We start from the raw sequence: 23,044 nt of genomic DNA, 5'->3' as shown, positions 1-23,044 counted from the left end.
CCGCCTCGACGGGCGTGCGCAGTGTCTCGACGCCATACGCAGCGTCTTGACGCCGTACATCATGCGCAAACTTCCCGCGGACTTCGCTCAAACTTCACGTCACTCACTCGACCTCCACGCGGCCCCCACTTCCGTTTAGTCGTGCTCGCCGCATGCAGGCGCATGCTGGTGGGACCGACCCTGTACAGGGACCACTCGACCGCCGCGCAGCCCCCGCTTCCGGTTTGGTCGCGTTTGCCGCATGCAGGTCGCATGCTCGTGGGACAGGCCCTTAAATTACCTAATTGTACCTAGTTACAAAATTGACCGTTGTGACGGAAATAGTAATAAACACCCAGACCGCCTTGAAAATTCAAAAATGTGATATTCTCAAGATCAGAACTTTCATATTATTGTATTATATGCTGTAAGTCCGTAACAGATAGGTAAATAAATTACAATTTCCAGCAATAGACCAAGTCTTTATGGAGAAGATCAGTTACTAGCTGGTACATTGACATATCATAATCAGTAGCATCATCATACTCAAGAAATGCAACACCTGTCCCTTCACCTCCCCCCTCGACTCCATTCAAGGTCCCAAGCAGTCGTTCCAGGTGCGACAAAGGTTCACCTGTATCTCCTCCAACCTCATCTACTGCATCCGCTGCTCTAGATGTCAGCTAATTTACATCGGTGAGACCAAGCGTAGGTTGGGCGACCGTTTCGCCGAACACCTCCGCTCAGTCCGCCTTAACCTACCTGACCTCCCGGTGGCTCAGCACTTCAACTCCCCCTCCCATTCCCAATCCGACCTCTCTGTCCTGGGTCTCCTCCATTGCCAGAGTGAGCAACAGCGGAAATTGGAGGAACAGCACCTCATATTCCGTCTGGGGTCCTTGCGCCCTTATGGCATCAACATTGAATTCCCCCAATTTGGCTAGCCTGTGCTGTCCCCTCCCCTTCCTTCACCCTCTAGCTGTCTCCTCCCACCCTCCCATCCGCCCGCCCTCGGGCTCCTCCTCCTCCCTTTTTCCTTCTTTCTTTCCCCACCCCCCATCAGTCTGAAGAAGGGTTTCGGCCCGAAACGTCGCCTATTTCCTTCGCTCCATAGATGCTGCTGCACCCGCTGAGTTCCTCCAGCAATTTTGTGTACCTGCATCATCATACTCCTCAGATTGTAACCAATAAGCAACTCTGTACACCTTGTTTTTCCTCAACTTTTCAATTTTGGCATTGTAAACTTCCTCTTCAAACCACACATGACCTGCCTTTCTGCCCACTACTTTCCCATTAAGAATGTCCTGTAGATCCCATTTCTTAAGAAAAGGATAATTTAAAAAAATAGCCTAAGTATCCAAATAACAAACTAATACCATTCACACAAGAATTCACGATATAACATGATTTTTAAATCTCACTGTCATGAACATATGCCATATGGAAGGAATTTAATTATCCCATAAATTAAGCTAGAAACATCCACTCAATATAATCAAAATTATTATTTTTTTACACAATACATGGGACTAAAACTGATATTTAGTATAAAAATATTGACTGTGGATAGACAATAACACAAAATATAGACGATTTAGATGCTCTTATGACATGATTGTCCAAAAAAAAGAGCATTTTAATCATCTTGCTTCTGGAACGCCATCGATTGGAACGTTGCATTTGCGGTGAATTTGAAGCCCATATTGGCAGGAAAAACACTGCCGGTTCGTATGGGGCCCAAATAACATTTTCGCAACGTAAAATGAGATTAAAACCATCCCAAGAAGCAAGATTATATGTAAAATAAATGACTTACCCTTTGTTTTGTCCCGTTCTTGCGATCCGTCACGTTGTAGGCGTTAGAAGTCGCCTTTTATTTTAATTCAATTATTAAATTGTCTCGCGATTTAAAATAAAAGTCGGGAACGGAAGTCCGAGGAAATCCGCCTCCGACAGGCAGTACAAAAACGGATTTTAATCCCGCCCCCCCCCGTGCACACGGCCAGTGGCAGAACTGCAGCGCCGCTGAAGGTAAGTTTTGTAACATCGTTAGGTGATGGTGGAAGGATGCTTCTCGGACTGGAGGCCTGTGACTAGTGGTGTGCCTCAGGGTTCAGTGCTGGGCCCATTACTGTTTGTCATCTATAGCAATGATTTGGATGAAAACATATATACGGTAAGATTAGCAAGTTTGCTGATGATACAAAAGTGGGTGGTTTTGCAGATAGTGAAGATGGTTGTGAAAGATTGCAGCAGGATCTGGATCGATTGGCCAGGTGGGCTGAGGAATGGTTGAAGGAATTTAATACAGAGAAGTGTGAGGTGATTTTGGGACGTCTAACAAGGGCTGGACCTACACAGTGAATGGTAGGACTCTAAGGAATGTTGTAAAGCAGAGGGATCTAGGAGTGCAAATGCATCATTTCTTCCAGGTCAAGTCGCATGTAGTCAAAAAGGCTTTTGGCACATTAACCTTCATCAGTCAGAGTATAGAGTATAGAAGTTGGGTGGTCATGTTGCAGTTGTATAAGACGTTGGTGAGACCGCATTTAGAATATTGTGTTCAGTTCTGTTTCCGCACTCTATGAATTTGACTACAAAAAACTCTATCATAAAAGGGCCAGCAATAATAATTTCCATTTGTGGGATATCTTTTCAAACGTTCGTCAAAAATATGCTGTGAACAACCATTCATCTGAAATGTTCTAAAACTATATTTGCAAACATTACACTGTGTTATATATTGTTTCTAACTGCTAGAATATTGACTTCGTCACAACAAGTCATTGTATCACTCCATTCCATTGAGGCTATCAAGTTGCATTATTTCATTGGATAAACAGCTGAATTGCAGAATGTGATCTCAAAACACCAGTGAAAATCTTGAAATACAATTTATTGAAACCGGATTTATCTAATTCTCTCTAATTATAGCCAAGGGCATAATCACTTTCAGGGCTGTTCAGATATACAATTTATTTTGGGGTGTGCATGTTTTCCTAAGTTTTAAAAGTTTGAATGTTCACATTTATTTTGCGGCTAATGATGTCATATGTTTGAAATAAATTAATCTGTCTAATTATTGTCCACATCTTAAATACAAATGTAACATAGAAACATAGAAATATAGAAAATAGGCACAGGAGTAGGCCATTCGGCCCTTAGAGCCTGCACCGCCATTCAATATGATCATGGCTGATCATCCAACTCAGTATCCTGTACCTGCCTTCTCTCCATACCCCCTGATCCCTTTAGCCACAAGGGCCACATCTAACTCCCTCTTAAATATAGCCAATGAACTGGCCTCAACTACCTTCTGTGGCAGAGAGTTCCAGCGATTCACCACTCTCTGTGTGAAAAATGTTTTTCTCATCTTGGTCCTAAAGGATTTCCCCTTTATCCTTAAACTGTGACCCCTTGTCCTGGACTTCCCCAACATCGGGAACAATCTTCCTGCATCTAGCCTGTCCAACCCACTAAGAATTTTGTAAGTTTCTATAAGATCCCCCCTCAATCTTCTAAATTCTAGCGAGTACAACCCGAGTCTATCCAGTCTTTTTTCATATGAAAGTCCTGACATCCCAGGAATCAGTCTGGTGAACCTTCTCTGTACTCCCTCTATGGCAAGAATGTCTTTCCTCAGATTAGGAGACCAAAACTGTACACAATACTCCAGGTGTGGTCTCACCAGTACCCTGTACAACTGCAGTAGAACCTCCCTGCTCCTATACTCAAATCCTTTTGCTATGAATGCTAACATACCATTCGCTTTTTTCACTGCCTGCTGCACCTGCATGCCTACTTTCAATGACTGGTGTACCATGACACCCAGGTCTTGTTGCATCTCCCCTTTTCCTAATTGGCCACCATTTAGATAATAGTCTACTTTCCTGTTTTTGCCACCAAAGTGGATAACCTCACATTTATCCACATTATACTGCATCTGCCATGCATTTGCCCACTCACCCAGCCTATCCAAGTCACCTTGCTGCCTCTTAGCATCCTCCTCACAGCTAACACTGCCCCCCAGCTTCGTGTCATCCGCAAACTGGGAGATGTTGCATTCAATTCCCTCGTCCAAATCATTAATATATATTGTAAATAGCTGGGGTCCCAGCACTGAGCCTTGCGGTACCCCACTAGTCACTCCCTGCCATTCTGCCACTCAGAACTGCTGTAGCTTTGGGAGCAGCAGCAGGAGGAGATTAGCAAGAGATACGACTGATTGGCTCTAGCCCAAGTGGGAGGAGAGAAGTGAGTCAGTGCTGGGAAAACAGCTGAAAACTGAGGAATTTGGTTTGTAAATTGGTAAATTAGGCAATTTATCAGTCAATATAAGCAAGAAGGCTCTTAGGGAGCGGCCCTGTGAGAATAGTGCCCCTGTGAGAATAGTGCCCCTGTGAGAATAGTGCCCCTGTGAGAAAAGTGCGAGTCTTTGGCTCGAGAGTCTTCGGCGAGGAGGCTGAGGAGAGGAGACTACGCAAAACACTGCAGAGGGAGAGACGAAAGAAGGAGATGTCAGGCAAGCTGATTCAGTGTGATGCTTGCAGTATGTGGGAGGTCAAGGACACCGCTGGTGCCTCTGGCTGCTACAAATGCGAAAAGTGCATCCAGGTAGAGCTCCTGAAGGGCCGTGTTGGGGAACTGGAGAAGCAAGTGGATGACCTCCGGTTCGTCCAAGAAACGGAGTCGTTCCTTGACAAGTCTTACAGTACGATTGTTACACCTAAGGTACTGGAAGAGAGAAGGTGGGAGACAGTGAGAACGGGAGGGAAGCATGGAATGCCAACGTCCCCGGGTGTTGTACCTCTTGTGAACAGGTTCACCCACTTAGAAGCTGTCGGGACAGAAGAGGTGTTTACACTGGGCGGCGGACTGGCTTGTGATGCGAATAGGGCTGTTGAGCCAAAACCAAAAAGGCCTAAGACAGGCAACGCCATTGTAGTAGGAGACTCCATTGTGAGAGGTACGGACAGGGGTTTCTGCGGCAACAGACGGGATGCGAGGATGGTGTGCTGCCTTCCTGGTGCCAGGATCCAGGATGTCACGGACAGAGTGCAGAAAATCCTCAAGGGCGAAGGTGAACATCCGGAAGTGGTAGTGCATGTCGGCACAAACGATGTCGGAAAGAAGGGGATGAATATTCTGCAGCGTGACTTTAGAGAGCTCGGAAAAATGCTGAAAAGCAGGACCTCCAGGGTTGTTATCTCCGGTTTGCTTCCAGTTCCTCGTGCTGGCGAGAGCAGGAACAGGGAGATACGGGACCTGAACGTGTGGCTGAGGAACTGGTACACGGGGCAGGGATTTAGATTCTTAGATCACTGGGATCTGTTTTGGGGTAAGGGGGAACTGTACAAAAGGGACGGATTGCATCTTAACAGGTGTGGGACCAGCATTCTGGCAGGCAGGTTTGCCACTGCTACACGGGTGGTTTTAAACTGAATAAGGGGGGTGGGGTGTCGAATGGGCTAGTGGAGGATGGAGTTAAAGGGAAAGGGTTTCTTAAATGTGTGAGCGTAGAGACAGAGGGGTGTAAAATGAGGGTAGAAGCAATAGGTAGCAAGGTGAAAAGTAAAAGTGGCAGGCCGGAAAATCCAGGGCAAAAATCAAAAAGGGCCACTTTTCAACAAAGCCTGAAGGCTTTGTGTCTCAATGCAAGGAGCATTCGTATTAAGGTGGATGAGTTGAATGTGCAGATAGCTATTAATGACTATGATATAGTTGGGATCACGGAGACATGGCTCCAGGGTGACCAAGGCTGGGAGCTGAACATCCAGGGATATTCAATATTCAGGAGGGATAGAGAGAAAGGAAAAGGAGGTGGGGTAGCGTTGCTGATTAGAGAGGAGATTAACGCAATGGAAAGGAAGGACATTAGTTTGCAGGATGTGGAATCGGTATGGGTAGAGCTGCGAAACACTATGGGGCAGAAAACGCTGGTGGGTGTTGTGTACAGGCCACCTAACAGTAGTAGTGAAGTTGGAGATGGTATCAAACAGGAAATTAGAAATGCGTGCGACAAAGGCAAAACCGTTATAATGGGTGACTTCAATCTACATATAGATTGGGTGAATCAAATTGGCAGGGGTGCTGAGGAAGAGGATTTTTTGGAATGTATGCGGGATAGTTATCTAAATCAACATGTAGATGAACCAACGAGAGAGCAGGCTATTTTAGACTGGGTATTGAGTAATGAGGAAGGGTTAGTTAGCAGTCTTGTTGTACGTGCCCCCTTGGGCAAGAGTGACCATAATATGGTTGAGTTCTTCATTAGGATGGAGAGTGACATTGTTAATTCAGAAACAATGGTTCTGAACTTAAAGAAAGGTAGCTTTGAGGGTATGAGACGTGAATTGGCCAAGATTGACTGGCAATTAATTCTAAAAGGGTTGACGGTGGATATGCAATGGAAGACATTTAAAGACTGCATGGATGAACTACAAAAATTGTTCATCCCAGTTTGGCAAAAGAATAAATCAGGGAAGGTAGTGCATCCGTGGATAACAAGGGAAATCAGGGATAGTATCAAAGCGAAGGATGATGCGTACAAATTAGCCAGAAAAAGCAGCATACCGGAGGACTGGGAGAAATTCAGAGACCAGCAGAGGAGGACAAAGGGCTTAATTAGGAAAGGAAAAATAGATTATGAAAGAAAACTGGCAGGGAACATAAAAACTGACTGCAAAAGTTTTTATAGATATGTGAAAAGAAAGAGATTAGTTAAAACAAATGTAGGTCCCTTGCAGTCAGAAACGGGTGAGTTGATCTGGGGAACAAGGATATGGCGGACCAATTGAATAACTACTTTGGTTCCGTCTTCACTAAGGAAGACATAAATAATCTGCCGGAAATAGCAGGGGACCGCGGGTCAAAGGAGTTGGAGGAATTGAGTGAAATCCAGGTTAGCCGGGAAGTGGTGTTGGTTAAATTAAATGGATTAAAGGCCGATAAATCCCCAGGGCCAGATAGGCTGCATCCCAGAGTACTTAAGGAAGTGGCTCCAGAAATAGTGGATGCATTAGTAATAATCTTTCAAAACTCTTTAGATTCTGGAGTAGTTCCTGAGGATTGGCGGGTAGCAAACGTAACCCCACTTTTTAAGAAGGGAGGGAGAGAGAAAACGGGGAATTACAGACCAGTTAGTCTAACATCGGTAGTTGGGAAACTGCTAGAATCAGTTATTAAAGATGGGATAGCTGCACATTTGGAAAGTGGTGAAATCATTGGACAAAGTCAGCATGGATTTACAAAAGGTAAATCATGTCTGACGAATCTTATAGAATTTTTCGAGGATGTAACTAGTAGCGTGGATAGGGGAGAACCAGTGGATGTGGTGTATCTGGACTTCCAGAAGGCTTTCGACAAGGTCCCACATAAGAGATTAGTTTACAAACTTAAAGCACACGGCATTAGGGGTTCAGTATTGATGTGGATAGAGAACTGGCTGGCAAACAGGAAGCAAAGAGTAGGAGTAAACGGGTCCTTTTCACAATGGCAGGCAGTGACTAGTGGGGTACCGCAAGGCTCAGTGCTGGGACCCCAGCTATTTACAATATATATTAATGATCTGGATGAGGGAATTGAAGGCAATATCTCCAAGTTTGCGGATGACACTAAGCTGGGGGGCAGTGTTAGCTGTGAGGAGGATGCTAGGAGACTGCAAGGTGACTTGGATAGGCTGGGTGAGTGGGCAAATGTTTGGCAGATGCAGTATAATGTGGATAAATGTGAGGTTATCCATTTTGGTGGCAAAAACAGGAAAGCAGACTATTATCTAAATGGTGGCCGACTAGGAAAAGGGGAGATGCAGCGAGACCTGGGTGTCATGGTACACCAGTCATTGAAAGTGGGCTTGCAGGTGCAGCAGGCAGTGAAGAAAGCGAATGGTATGTTAGCTTTCATAGCAAAAGGATTTGAGTATAGGAGCAGGGAGGTTCTACTGCAGTTGTACAGGGTCTTGGTGAGACCACACCTGGAGTATTGCGTACAGTTTTGGTCTCCAAATCTGAGGAAGGACATTATTGCCATAGAGGGAGTGCAGAGAAGGTTCACCAGACTGATTCCTGGGATGTCAGGACTCTCTTATGAAGAAAGACTGGATAGACTTGGTTTATACTCTCTAGAATTTAGGAGATTGAGAGGGGATCTTATAGAAACTTACAAAATTCTTAAGGGGTTGGACAGGCTAGATGCAGGAAGATTGCTCCCGATGTTGGGGAAGTCCAGGACAAGGGGTCACAGCTTAAGGATAAGGGGGAAATCCTTTAAAACCGAGATGAGAAGAAACGTTTTCACACAGAGAGTGGTGAATCTCTGGAACTCCCTGCCACAGAGGGTAGTCGAGGCCAGTTCATTGGCTATATTTAAGAGGGAGTTAGATGTGGCCCTTGTGGCTAAGGGGATCAGAGGGTATGGAGAGAAGGCAGGTACGGGATACTGAGTTGGATGATCAGCCATGATCATATTGAATGGCGGTGCAGGCTCGAAGGGCCGAATGGCCTGCTCCTGCACCTAATTTCTATATTTCTATGTTTCTATTCTGAAAAGGACCTGTTTACTCCTACTCTTTGCTTCCTAGTTCTCTATCCACATCAATACTGAACCCCAATACCGTGTGCTTTAAGTTTGTATACTAATCTCTTATATGGGACCTTGTCGAAAGCCTTCTGGAAGTCCAGATACACCACATCCACTGGTTCTCCCGTATCCACTCTCCTAGTTACATCCTCGAAAAATTCTATAAGATTCGTCAGTCATGATTTACCTTTCGTAAATCCATGCTGAATTTGTCCAATGATTTCACCACTTTCCAAATGTGCTGCTATCCCATCTTTAATAACTGACTCTAGCAGTTTCCCCACTACTGATGTTAGACTAACTGGTCTGTAATTCCATGTTTTCTCTCTCCATCCCTTTTTAAAAAGTGGGGTTACATTAGCTAATCCTCAATCCTCAGGAACTACTCCAGAATCTAAAGAGTTTTGAAAAATTATCACTAATGCATCCACTATTTCTGGGGCTACTTCCTTAAGTACTCTGGGATGCAGCCTATCCAGCCCTGGGGATTTATCGGCCTTTAATCCATTCAATTTACCTAACACCACTTCCCGGCTAACCTGAATTTCACTCAGTTCCTCCATCTCATTTGACCCGCGGTCCCCTGCTATTTCCGGCAGATTATTTATGTCTTCCTTAGTGAAGACGGAACCAAAGTAGTTATTCAATTGGTCTGCCATGTCCTTGTTCCCCATGATCAATTCACTTGTCTCTGACTGCAAGGGACCTACATTTGTTTTAACTAATCTCTTTCTCTTTACTTATCTATAAAAACTTTTGCAGTCAGTTTTTATGTTCCCTGCCAGTTTTCTTTCATAATCTATTTTCCCTTTCCTAATTAAGCCCTTTGTCCTCCTCTGCTGGACTGAATTTCTCCCAGTCCTCTGGTAGGTTGCTTTTTCTGGCTAATTTGTACGCTCCATCTTTTGTTTTGATACTATCCCTGATTTCCCTTGTTATCCACGGATGCACCACCTTCCGATTTATTATTTTGCCAAACTGGGATGAATTGTTGTAGGTCATCCATGCAGTCTTTAAATGCCTTCCATTGCATATCCGCAGTCAACCCTTTAAGAATCAATTGCCAGTCTATCTTGGCCAATTCACATCTCATACCCTCAAAGTTACCTTTCTTTAAGTTCAGGACCCTTGTTTCTGAATTAACAATGTCACTCTCCATCCTAATGAAGAACTCATATTATGGTCACTCTTGCCCAAGGGGCCACGCACAACAAGACTGCTAACTAACCCTTCCCCATTACTCAATACCCAGTCTAGAATAGCCTGCTCTCTCGTTGGTTCCTCTACATGTTGGTTTAGAAAACTATCCCACATACATTACAAGAAATCCTCTTCCTCAGCACCCCTGCCAATTTGATTCACCCAATCTATATGTAGATTTAAGTCACCCATTATAACTGTTTTACCGTTGTTGCACGCATTTCTAATTTCCTGTTTGATGCCATCCCCAACTCCACTACTACTGTTAGGTGGCCTGTACACAACACCCACTAGTGTTTTCTGCCCCTCAGTGTTTCGCAGCTCTACCCATATCGATTCCACATCCTCCAAGCTAATGTCCTTCCTTTCCATTGCGTTAATCTCCTCTCTAACCAGCAACGCTACCCCACCTCCTTTTCCTTTCTGTCTATCCCTCCTGAATATTGAATATCCCTGAATGTTGAGTTCCCAGCCTTGGTCACCCTGGAGCCATGTCTCCGTGATCCCAACTATATCATAGTCATTAATAGCTATCTGCACATTCAACTCATCCACCTTATTACGATTGCTCCTTGCATTGAGACACAAAGCCTTCAGGCTTATTTTTACAACGCTCTTACCCCTTATACAATTATGTTGAAAAGTTGCCCTTTTTGATTTTTGCCCTGGATTTGTCTGGCTGCCACTTTTACTTTTCACCTTGCTACCTATTGCTTCTACCCTCATTTTACACCCATCTGTCTCTCTGCTCACACATTTAACAACCCTCTTATTCCATTTATTATTTTTTACTTCTTTCCCCCCCTACATGTTGGGTCTGAGTGCTTCCCTCCTCTGCCTCCTGCCTCACACGCTGTCTATTAGCTTTCTCTATTTGAGTCCCTCCCCCCAACCGTTCTAGTTTAAAGTGGCCGACTAGGAAAAGGGGAGGTGCAGCGAGACCTGGGTGTCATGGTACACCAGTCATTGAAAGTGGGCATGCAGGTGCAGCAGGCAGTGAAGAAAGCGAATGGTATGTTAGCTTTCATAGCAAAAGGATTTGAGTATAGGAGGAGGGAGGTTCTACTGCAGTTGTACAGGGTCTTGGTGAGACCACACCTGGAGTATTGCGTACAGTTTTGGTCTCCAAATCTGAGGAAGGACATTATTGCCATAGAGGGAGTGCAGAGAAGGTTCACCAGACTGATTCCTGGGATGTCAGGACTGTCTTATGAAGAAAGACTGGATAGACTTGGTTTATACTCTCTAGAATTTAGGAGATTGAGAGGGGATCTTATAGAAACTTACAAAATTCTTAAGGGGTTGGACAGGCTAGATGCAGGAAGATTGCTCCCGATGTTGGGGAAGTCCAGGACAAGGGGTCACAGCTTAAGGATAAGGGGGAAATCCTTTAAAACCGAGATGAGAACTTTTTTCACACAGAGAGTGGTGAATCTCTGGAACTCCCTGCCACAGAGGGTAGTCGAGGCCAGTTCATTGGCTATATTTAAGAGGGAGTTAGATGTGGCCCTTGTGGCTAAGGGGATCAGAGGGTATGGAGAGAAGGCAGGTACGGGATACTGAGTTGGATGATCAGCCATGATCATATTGAATGGCGGTGCAGGCTCGAAGGGCCGAATGGCCTACTCCTGCACCTAATTTCTATGTTTCTATGTTTCTAAAGACTCCGCAGTAGCCTTTGCAAATCTCCCCGCCAGGATATTGGTCCCCCTATTACAATACCAGTACTTACTTCATACTGAAAAAAATTACATTAAATCACATAAGATTCCAGATATATTCCCTTTAAGTAGGGAAACAAAAGGGCTGGAAGAAATGGAATCAATTATTTCCTTTTGCAAATATTTGGATTATGATATTCATAAATGGGGAGTCCCTGAATACATAAGGTTTCTGGTCCTGAAAACGGTTTGTAAGCAAATTTCTCCATAAACCACCCTATACTTTTCTAAGGTACACAAAATTGCTGGAGGAACTCAGTGGGTGCAGCAGCATCTATGGAGCGAAGGAAATAGGCGACGTTTCGGGCCGAAACCCTTCTTCAGACTGATGGGGGGTGGGGAAAGAAAGAAGGAAAAAGGGAGGAGGAGGAGGAGCCCGAGGGCGGGCGGATGGGAGGGTGGGAGGAGACAGCTAGAGGGTGAAGGAAGGGGAGGGGACAGCACAGGCTAGCCAAATTGGGGGAATTCAATGTTGATGCCATAAGGGCGCAAGGACCCCAGACGGAATATGAGGTGCTGTTCCTCCAATTTCCGCTGTTGCTCACTCTGGCAATGGAGGAGACCCAGGACAGAGAGGTCGGATTGGGAATGGGAGGGGGAGTTGAAGTGCTGAGCCACCGGGAGGTCAGGTAGGTTATTGCGGACTGAGCGGAGGTGTTCGGCGAAACGGTCGCCCAACCTACGCTTGGTCTCACCGATGTAAATTAGCTGACATCTAGAGCAGCGGATGCAGTAGATGAGGTTGGAGGAGATACAGGTGAACCTTTGTCGCACCTGGAACGACTGCTTGGGACCTTGAATGGAGTCGAGGGGGGAGGTGAAGGGACAGGTGTTGCATTTCTTGCGGTGGGAGGTGAAGGGACAGGTGTTGCATTTTTTTACTTTTCTAAGTTACCCACATCATAATGCTCTGCATACACTCACTGTAATTCATTGAATAATCACTGACACTAGCTGTAAATAAACCAATAAAATATATACTGTATCCTGACATTGATGAATATTATAGAACATTATTATTAGCAGCTGGACAAATGTTTTACAATGCTGTATGAGGAAACATGCTGGATTTTTGTTTGTCATGCTATTTCTAATCTGGGAGCCTCTGCACTTTGTTATGCCCCCTGGTGTGTGATCATTTTCAATGGTGTGATTTTCATAGCCAAAAGTCAATTTTGTGTTGCATCGAAGATGTTGGATAATTTCACGTTTTTATTTTGTTCAGATTTAAGGGAGAAATTTACTTTTATTTAATCAAGCCTAGAAAACATGGCAGCTACTGTATGTTCTGGTAATAAATATAATCTAAGCACAATAATCAAATATATTTAGGCTGAAAATGTTAATAAAAATGAAACCCCACTAGTGCACCGTTTTTTGGGGGATGGGGGTTAACCTTTACATTCACCTTGAATGTGCTGGTTTAATAGAACTTCCCTTTTGTTTTATATCCAATGTCAGCATCTTGCATTTCCAAACCACACAAATGTGCAGACGTAAGCATTTCCAACAGCATGAATATAGTCCCTTAACCACAGACCCTGTTCTAAGTCACCACGGCATCCAGAGGTCACACACTATTTCAGATTACCTGAAATAGATCATGAACAATTTGTTTATCACAAAAGCCAAGCATATATTGCATGATTACATCATGAAATTAGGCACTTCATTATTTTCATTGTTCCCATGATTTCTGTTGTAGCATCAGGTAATTTTAAACAGAGAGGAATATATAAGCCCAAGGCAACCTTCCTCGAGGTGGCTTGACTTGACTGGAGTAGATAAATAATTCATGCAAAATATCTAAAAAAAAAAATCAGATTAGCAATATTAAAATCATAGCAGTAACTAGATTCCAAGAATTCTGTGAAAGCTGTGAGTCCATCCCAAAAGGAAAAAAAAATTGCAGTATTTCAATTTACTTTTACACAATTACATTTCCCTCATTTTGGATTCAGATTTTGATCTTTCTTCCGTTTACTGACAGGAAACAGGAAAGGCTAAAAGCTTGCTGATCAGATGGAAATATGACTCAATATGATATTGATCTATTCTCCTGCTGAAATCCTGCTTGGCCTTTATTACCAGGCTGCTCCGTCAGTTATGAATAGGAATTGAAAATCCTTATTTATTAGCTTGAATCTCCCTGGGAAATATTTCAGTGCTGTATGCAATGAGGGCTATCCCTCAGTGGTCGGAAGCATAAGGAAATAGAGGTTTGCTAGCTTATGTATCCACAATTCATCCAATTTTACTTCCCCTATAGGCTGCTTAAATCATCCCTATAGTCAGCAGTGAACTTATTAGGCTTAATCTAATCAAACCAATGTTGCTGGTTTATTTTAGTCTTCATGAAAAGGCATGAAACATTCCCCTGAATTAAAAAAACCTTTTACATGGATTTCATTACCTTGGTAATAAACAGCAGAAACATTTATACAACCCACTCTGCAAAATATTGAATAAAGACACTGAGTGCTGGAGTAATTCTGCGGGTCAGGCAGCATCGCTGGAATACATGGATTGGTGACGTTTTGGGTTGGGACCCTTCTTCAAATTGGACTTGTTGCTTCAATGAGTGAAGCCAGTAAAAGAGCAGCTGAACTGCTCATCCCAGCAATGACGTTGTCTGTAAACAATTGTGAGCATTAGCAAATACCCAGTTTTTTTAATAACAAATCAGGTCAATTCTATTTCCTCCACATATATAAAACATGTAACATCAATTTAATACAAGAAATAGACACTAGATTTGTACTTCCTAACATAATTTTAATGCATGTTTATCAGCATGTTTGATTTCAATATCAACTTTAAATACACAAACTTGCAGGTTTTCCACTTTGCAGTTTGATGAAAAAGGAATGGAAGCCAAGTACAAAAGCAGGTGGTACATAAGATACTTTGTGAAACTGGTCTAACCTTACTGGCATCACCAGCTTTTTACCACAAAAAAAGGGGCTCAAGAATGACCCAACATCTGGTCTATATTTCTATATATTGTTCTGAAGAGAAAATACATCTTTTTGATGTGATAAATATGCTCAGTAATAGTGCAGTTTCCGGCAGGCCAGTTAGCAGCTACACAAAACAAACACAATTAATTTCTAACTTGTATAAACCCCATCAATACCTTTGCCCTGCAAGCATATATTTATGGTGTGGTCATTGCTCAAGTGTTTATTGGTCTCGATTTGAAAGGAACTAATCAAACACCGTGTATGAGAACCTCTTTAAAATAATTTGGCTGGACTTTCCTAAAGTAAGACAAGGAGATTCCTTCATCATCATGAGGATCCGTTTTGCATTTCAGATGCCAAGGGTTGGCAAATCCTGGTGGTTGGAGTGTGCACACTGGAAAATTCAGCAGCCATTAATGTATTTAGTACCAGTCTGTGGAATTCTCTGCCTCAGAGGGCGGTGGAGGCAGGTTCTCTGGATGCTTTCAAGAGAGAGCTAGATAGGGCTCTTAAAAATAGCGGAGTCAGGGGATATGGGGAGAAGGCAGGAACGGGGTACTGATTGGGGATGATCAGCCATGATCACATTGAATGGCGGTGCTGGCTCGAAGGGCCAAATGGCCTACTCCTGCACCTATTGACTATTGTCTATTTTAATTGGCTCCATCTCAGTAAAAGCTTTATTAAACCATGCATAGACATATGCAAGAAAATTAGTTTGCCGTTTATAAAATTTTGATGATGCCAATTTGTAAGTGGTTGCTTTTCACTTGGCAAGATCCCATTCCCAAATGAATTGGCTCGTGAATCCCACAAACCAACAGGGTAATCTAACATAATTTGATTGCGCTGTTTGCTAACAATGCAATAATGAATCAGGTGAAAATGCTGCAAAAATTGAAGCATATTGGTGAATAATGCATCTACAGTATCAGACAATCAAAGTATCAGTGAAGAATGAGACACTAGGAAGTCTACCACATACTGCTCATGATTCTCTAAACAGTTAAGCGCAGACTGTGTAAAGCCTGGAAACAACATCTTGATCAGCCCAATCTTAAAAGACAAACAAGTGTAATGATTTATCACAACTGGATGCGTCCATTGCTGTGAAGCAGCTGAAATTTGAAAATATCGTTCGTGGAAATACCTAAGGAAACATAGACTAGTTTGGAATAAAAGATCCATGACAGATTTTCATTTTGAATTTCAATTCAATACTGGTTTTGTATTATTCTGGGTGGTGGGGCAGTGGTTGGGAGGGATATCTAACACATCACAATATAAAAAGCATTTAAGACCTTTTTTATAGTTCACAAATTAGGTTTAGTATCACTGGTCACCTGAACACTGAAGTAACTCGAGTGCAATCCACTAGGTGGCATCACTAACACAGCAGAGTGAACATAAGAAATAGCACAGAATCTGCTCTATGTTCTTCTAGCAGGACATTTTGTTTATAAATAAGTTAACTATTTACATATTTAGACAATCACCGCGTATACAACAGTTATCCATTTTGAAACCAAAAAGCACAACTAGTAATCCTTCTGATGCTGAATATCAAACTTTCTGATTTGAGAGACAGCCATGTAACTCTGAACACATTTACCGGTAGCCATTTTAAGCATTGGTCAAAACATAAAGTGCCCTTTGTAACAACAGACCCTTCAGTAGGGATATCAACTCACAAACTTGCAAAATAACTTTCAACAAAAAGTACATACTACAAATAAATTCAAATTACACAATATGTACAATCTTATGTTTGCTTGGGATTGCCATCCCATCATATATACTGTATATACATATATACTTTTCTGAATATATTATAACAATATATATTTAATATTTTTATAAACTAAAAAAAAACTACAAAAACACAATCACAACAAAAGAAACCAGTCCAACATAAATGTTAAATAATACATTGTTGTTCTGGGCAACACTGCTGCCCCTGGGGAAAATATGCCACAGCTCTCTCTTCGGGTGCAGTGCCTCCAAGTCTTGGAGGGCACTGTAAGCTGCTGTTGTAAAGTTTACATCACCTGTTGTCAGAAGGTCAAAAACACAGGAATGAAAATAGACATCCTTTACTTGGATTTTTTCATGGCATTTAGCCGTTGCACGTTCCAATGTGTAAGCACCTTTTGGTTGGACCTGGGGAAGAAGTGGATGGTTTTGACTATTGGCCAGAAGAGGGAGATGACCACCTTCATCAATGCGTTCATTCATCGGGCAGCCACGAGCACAAAGCTGTAGTCCCTGGCTGTCATTTTCATTCAGTGCCAATTCCTCAGGCATCCTCAATGCAAATGTTAAGTAACGCCCCACTTGCCGCACAATGACAGTCATTCCTATATATTTTGCGTGCACCTCCACATGTTTCCCATTGGCTTTCTCTACTATCCACAGAGTCTTCATCCAACCATTCCCCACTGTTGTACCGTCTATGAACGCTGCGGGGAGATCATCTGTCATTGCCTGGTAAACCTTTTGATCTGTACAGTCATGATAGGTTTTGAATATAATGGTTATCTGAAAGAAATGAAACCATGCATACTTAGTGTATATTAATGGACAACACAGAGATGAACTAAACATTTAAATGAACATCACAAAAGTAATCTTATCATATACCAGCGATATTAAGTAATGTAATGAAAAAGGTTGGACTGTACTTCATGTTCTTATATATAAGCAATGTAGATACGAGGAAGTTCCAAAACTTAGTTCCGTTTATTGTCACGTGTGCAGTGAAAAGATTTTGTTGCGTGCTATCCAGTCAGCAGAAAGACAATATGTAATGTTAAAATTGTACAAGGCATTGGTGAGGCCAATTCTGGAGTATGGTGTACAATTTTGGTCGCCAAATTATAGGAAAGATGTCAACAAAATAGAGAGAGTACAGAGATTTACTAGAATGTTGCCTGGGTTTCAGCAACTAAGTTACAGAGAAAGGTTGAACAAGTTAGGTCTTTATTCTTTGGAGCGCAGAAGGTTAAGGGGGGACTTGATAGAGGTCTTTAAAATGATGAGAGGGATAGACAGAGTTGACGTGGATAAGCTTTTTCCATTGAGAGTAGGGAAGATTCAAACAAGAGGACATGATTTGAGAATTAAGGGACAGAAGATTAGGGGTAACATGAGGGGGAACTTCTTTACTCAGAGTGGTAGCTGTGCGGAATGAGCTTCCAGTGGAAGTGGTGAAGGCAGGTTCGATTTTATCATTTAAAAATAAATTGGATAGGTATATGGACGGGAAAGGAATGGAGTGTTATGGTCTGAGTGTAGGTAGATGGGACTAGGTGAGAATAAGTGCTCGGCACGGACTAGAAGGGCCGAGATGGCATGTTTTCCGTGCTGTAATTGTTATATGGTTATAATATATAATTATAATCGACCCATTTACAGCGTATAAATACATGATAAGGGAATAATGTTTAGTGCAAGGTAAAATTAGCAAATTCCGATCAAGGATAGTCAGAGGATCACCAAAGAGGTAGATAGTAGTTATCTGGTTGTGGTTGGATGATTCTGTGCATTTGTATTAAAATTATTGCAGTACACACTATTAAAGTGCTTGTCTGACAGACTCTCTTCGATGTTCCTTCTAATTGCTGTGAAAACTTACAACATGCAACATGCTGTGTGAACATGAGATTGACATCCTGTGTCGATTCAGCCTCAATATGACGTATCTGACAAACTAGTGGCAATCTAGTATTGGAAGGAAGCTGCTTGATGGTCACTGTGAACAAGGTGTGGGCCTAATTTCAAACTGTATGAGATAACCAAGAAAGGTTTCCACGGCCATCCACAAAATCGAGAGAAACCTGTACTTGAGAGGCAATACATACAGATCAAATGCTGACCAGTAAATCTATCATTCAAACGTGATATGTGGTAAATCACCAATTTCCTTTAGCAGTTTAAATTAAATTTGCAGTTTTGTAATCAGAATTCTGCTCTACACGTAACCATTAAATTATTGGGATACTGTGACCTTTGTTAGTTTATTGAAAATGATGCACATTATGAATGTCTTCGCGGGGCAACATTCAATTAGATGCATTTGAAATATTGCAAAGGAAATTTAAAATGCAGTCGAGTTCAATTAACAATTGATTTAAATGCACGTGTCTTGAGTTCTAAACATGTACTGTCCTGTTGCACAATTTTTCTTAAAGGAAAACAAATCTTAATTACAGCATTAAAGCATGGCTCATCATATGCAGAGTGACCTAATATGCATCACTCATTAGTAAAAAAAGATTGGATGTTTCCTGAAAATGTGACGACAAGCATAAATGGGATTACATGCATTTCCTTGATTATGCAGCGTACTCATTAGCAAACTGGTCAGCATAAACTCTTTCAACTGACATTTCCTCAGATCAAAAGAGAATACACAATGCAATACCAACAAAAGTGAAGAATTTATGAAGTAGGGTTTGGGATATATATTCAGCGTAAATAAACTCTCAAATATTTATTTGGAAGTTCATAAAAATGCCTTTTTGGACACACAGCACATAAGACCAAATGTAAGCAGAGCTAGATCTTGTTAGCATCTTAACAGATCTACAGATTGTATTACAAGAAAGGATCTGATGATCCACAATTCATACGCCACAGGTACAACTTTGCATTTCCACATTGCAAGAAGCCTCGCAAGGTACCTATTATAATCAGGATTTTTATTCCAAATACTGAAATCATGGGTATTCCTTAGATTTGGAAGACCCACAACTAATGTATGTTCATTTATACTGGATTAGTGATTTCACTGGAGCTGTCATTTATGTTTTTGTCCTTCGGGATCAGGGCAAAGGAATGATATTGAGAACAAAACAGCACCTGGGGAACTATAATGCAATTCGCTGGTTACAGAATTAATAGATTCTATTAGAGTTGAAGCCAGGTTCTTTCAAATTCTCACTTCACTGTCGTCAGATAGGAAAAGCTACGCGAATCGTGAGTCTGATTTGAATGGAGGAGTTCTGATGCATTATAAGGAATAGGTAAGAATCAAGCCCAGGGCGGGATATCTTTACACAAATCCGCTGCTACTATTCCTGCTTAAACTATCCACTTTAAAGCAGGGATTTCCCCAAAGTCTATATATCTCCCTCCCCATGATATTCTGAAAAGCACGGTCAAGCCTGGCCGATTGGGTTGAGTGGTGTCTACCTTATTGGTGGCTGTAGCGCTGGATCCCTGCACAACAGGGACATTGGTTACTTGCACTGACAAGTAGTCGTTGTCAATCAGGGGCCAGGCTCCTTCCACTTTGCAAGTCTGAAAGTGATCCCTGAAAGTCCTGAGATGCGGGTCGCCAAACAAGCCGCAGAAGACGTAGCGGCGGCGGGCAGCCTGGAGCTCGATGCCCGCTGCAGCGCGGTGGCCCCGGTTGTCGTAGTCGCAGAAGCCCATGTTGTGATTGATGGGCACCAGGTCCTGGGCTGCGATCGACGTGGGCCCTTCGCGGGAACAGTTCCTCTGGCTCATCAGGTCGCTGATGCCCAGCATTGCCGAGTGGAAGGCCAGGTTGCCTCTGCAGGCTTTGGCCGTCCGCCCCGTGCACAGGGCATAAGCCCGCAGGGCGATGCAGAACTCGGAAGCGAAAGCATTAAGAGCGGCGTTCAGATGCGACGTGAGAGCCACAAAGTCAGTCGTGCACTTCTGGATCCTGCACTGATACTGCTGCTGGCAGTGCCCTGGAAAATAATAAAGGAGCAATATAAACCTTGGCACAATAACGCATGTAAACAAACTAGTGCATCAACGTTAAACCGTGCAAACCATGACCAGAAAACAACTGCATTCCTTAACAAGTTAATTTTCGCTAAAAAGTTGGGCGGGATTATTTTAAACCTCACGATTTAAGACTGAGATTTTGCATTTGCTGAAAAGAAGTGAAACTTTAAGATGTCAAATTATTGCCATATAAAGTCCTTAAGTACGAGGTGGTTAAATTTAATGCGTTTGGCATTTGCAGGGTAATGTTCAACTCGCAGTTAAAATGTTACAAGACATGCGAAAGAAAACCGAGCCTTGCGTCATGAGATGTGGATGGATGCAAATCACGGCGAAAATGCCAGATACTGATTTGCAATGAAGGGGGTTAAAAACAAAATCGATTTATAGCATGCAGTTAAGGTGTAGGCAATAACATTATTTAACATTCAAAAACATGCTTTTGGGATATGCAGAAGAATAGACAGAAAAAAATAAAGGAGTGCCGAGAGGGGAAAAAAGTCCATCCAGTCATTGCACGCCGCTAGTAACTTGAGCTAATTTGTGGACTTCAAGTAAACACAATCAAAGAACAAGAGGTCTTCGACGTGTAAAAAAAAAGGTCTGTCTGCACGCTGTTATCAACCTCCAAGAAAAAAAAGATCACTTCTAACTGAGTTCTTCCGACGTGTTATTTTTTAAAACTTTAATTTGGAATGTTTACATACTACTAAAGACGGTTAGTTGCACACAAAAAAAGCCAGCTCTAAAATGGTTTAACTGGTTTGCATTCAGAAAAGTTTCCAAAATCGAAGGAGTTGGAGGCTGGGATCGAGAGAATTTACTTTGCAAATTTGCTTGAATTAAATATAAAAAATAAAAGCTGTGATGAGCTAGTGGTGCCGTGCCGTCTTCTCACACACACACACACACAGCACCGAACGCTAACATTGCAAATGGTGCTGAGGAAAGGGTTACCTGTATTGGCAAACGTCGAAATGAAAAGCAGCAAGAAGGTGAAGGCTGTGGTCGGGCGCTCAGCCCCAGGGTAGTAAAAGCCTGTTTCCCCCATGCCCGTCCATTCAGGTTGCAATGAGTTTCTCAAATACTCCACCAAGAAGGGGTAGCAGTTGCAGGAACCTCTCCTCGACCTGTGAGTGCGAAAGATGCATGAAGGAAGAAAAAAAGAGCCGAGGACACAAGATCTTTCTAGGATGCAGCAGAGAGTGGAATACCGAGTATGCCCGAACGCTATCAATCTCAGCTATCCCATCAGATCAAACACACGCCAGCCAGCACTCCCACACCACTCAACCTAACCCCACCGCCCTGTGCGGAACTCCCACCCACTCCACTGCCTACTGGCTCAATAACATCGCACAAGACCAGTCGTGTCCCAGTTATTGGCGAGTCCCCGCCGTCAGTCACCGCCCCTCTCCCGGGCCAGCGATCCCCAGTTTCCGCTGACAGGTTAGGCTGCGCCGAAGAGCATGACTTCATCGCAGCAGCGAGTTGAGTCACAGCTTCAACAGCCTCTGGGAGGGAGGAGGGAGGGGGGGAAACGAGCAAGGGAAAGAATGCAAAACAGGGTAGAAGGGCAATAGCCGGAGGAGAACATGAAATGTGGACAATACACAGAAAATGAAACGGAAGAGCAGCATTTAACAGCAAACAATGTTAACGTTAAACATTGAAGAGAAGCGAGACATCAGTAACACCAGGCAAAAAAAAATTGCACGATGAACTAAAAAAAGATTAAAACTGAATAATGCATTAATTTGATAAATATCCGCTTAGCCAACAGTTCGTAGCTCCTGCAGAATCCCCACTGGGATTGGGGTTGACCGGAGAGAGTCGACGATAGGCAGTGTGTAAGACCAATCTGACCCCGAGAACAAGAGGCTTACAATGTAAAACCTGTTCACTTGTTTTCAGCTGGAGAGCGTTAAACCTTAGCCGCAGTTTTCTGACATCCGGCGGTGTGTAGTTCATGTTACGGCTGGGAACCACCATGTCGACCATCAGTGCTCGCTCAGACTGCACATGGTCGGGAGGCAAACCCCGACACTAAGTAACCCAAGCTCATACTTGGTTCCGCCTGCCCGGACCATGCACCGACCGAGTGACAAGCGTTTCTCGGGAGATCACTCTCTCTCCTCTGCACCAAACCCCCCCCGCGTTCTTTGTGCCGCTGTAATTTGGTGCAAATTGCTTGCTAAAGTAAATTTGGCTGCAAAATGCTTCACGCTTGTGCAAACCACGCTTGAGTAATGGGCTGAGAGTGAGTGGAGCGACCAGCAGCGCTTTGTTTGACGGCAGCACCCACAGGGGGCGCAGCGGGAGCACCATGCACCAGCGCCGGCTCCCTTCAATAATTAAAGCCACGGCTCGCTGACAGCCTCAAAAATCATTTATTTTCATAGAAATGTGACATTTGTTAAATATTATTTACTTTCAGGCATATCTGCAGCGTAAAATATCGATAAATAAACTGGCCAGTGAATTATGATTTATTGACAACTAAGACTCCTCTCAAAACCTGATAAATTACATGCTATCTGGATGTATGTAAATAAACTTAGAGCATTCTAAATCACTTCGATTTTTGTTTGTCTGAAGACCCATATAGCCGAGGCCGAGACTCGAACATCCTTCCTTAACGTCCTCACGACTCTTTGTTCGGGGTGTTGAGGTCAGATCTCCATCGACCTCCCCCGCCCACTCCCACAGCACAAAAAGTGTCTGATCTCTACCAGGTTTCCACGCCAAACATAACACTTTTGTTTGTAGGAATTTATGGATTTGCAATCACGGTTCCCTGGCTCTGAACTGACACCCTGCATTTTATATTAAATAATAGTATAA

At 43.0% G+C, this 23,044-nt stretch overlaps 1 protein-coding gene across 3 annotated transcripts; it reads right to left on the bottom strand.

Annotated features, from left to right (window-relative positions):
* Window positions 1-14,231: 14,231 nt before the first annotated feature.
* On the bottom strand, window positions 14,232-22,807 carry rgmb (repulsive guidance molecule BMP co-receptor b). 3 transcript variants are annotated; one of them, XM_033017360.1, is made up of 4 exons: window positions 22,299-22,807; window positions 21,158-21,330; window positions 19,634-20,160; window positions 14,232-16,978 (listed from the first exon to the last, which is right to left on the bottom strand). In XM_033017360.1, the coding sequence occupies exons 1-4, from the start codon at window positions 22,526-22,528 to the stop codon at window positions 16,313-16,315; spliced, it is 1,596 nt and encodes a 531-aa protein (XP_032873251.1). In that variant the 5' UTR covers window positions 22,529-22,807; the 3' UTR covers window positions 14,232-16,312. The 3 variants fall into 3 exon arrangements, with proteins under 3 accessions (XP_032873251.1, XP_032873252.1, XP_032873253.1); XM_033017361.1 differs by lacking the exon at window positions 22,299-22,807 and adding an exon at window positions 22,087-22,283; XM_033017362.1 differs by lacking the exon at window positions 22,299-22,807 and adding an exon at window positions 21,526-21,887.
* Window positions 22,808-23,044: the final 237 nt, after the last annotated feature.

This window comes from Amblyraja radiata, chromosome 3 (assembly GCF_010909765.2).
Source record: "Amblyraja radiata isolate CabotCenter1 chromosome 3, sAmbRad1.1.pri, whole genome shotgun sequence".
Classification (NCBI taxonomy): Eukaryota; Metazoa; Chordata; class Chondrichthyes; order Rajiformes; family Rajidae; genus Amblyraja; species Amblyraja radiata.
This window is presented reverse-complemented; position numbering and strand designations above follow the sequence as displayed.

Coding starts and splice junctions, on each gene's coding strand:
- rgmb (XM_033017360.1), bottom strand. CDS start 22,528: ATGGTGCTCCCGCTGCGCCCCCTGTGGGTGCTGCCGTCAAACAAAGCG. Junction 21,331..22,298: donor CGAGAAACGCTTGTCACTCG/GTCGGTGCATGG, acceptor TCGCACTCACAG/GTCGAGGAGAGGTTCCTGCA. Junction 20,161..21,157: donor TTCGACGTTTGCCAATACAG/GTAACCCTTTCC, acceptor ATTATTTTCCAG/GGCACTGCCAGCAGCAGTAT.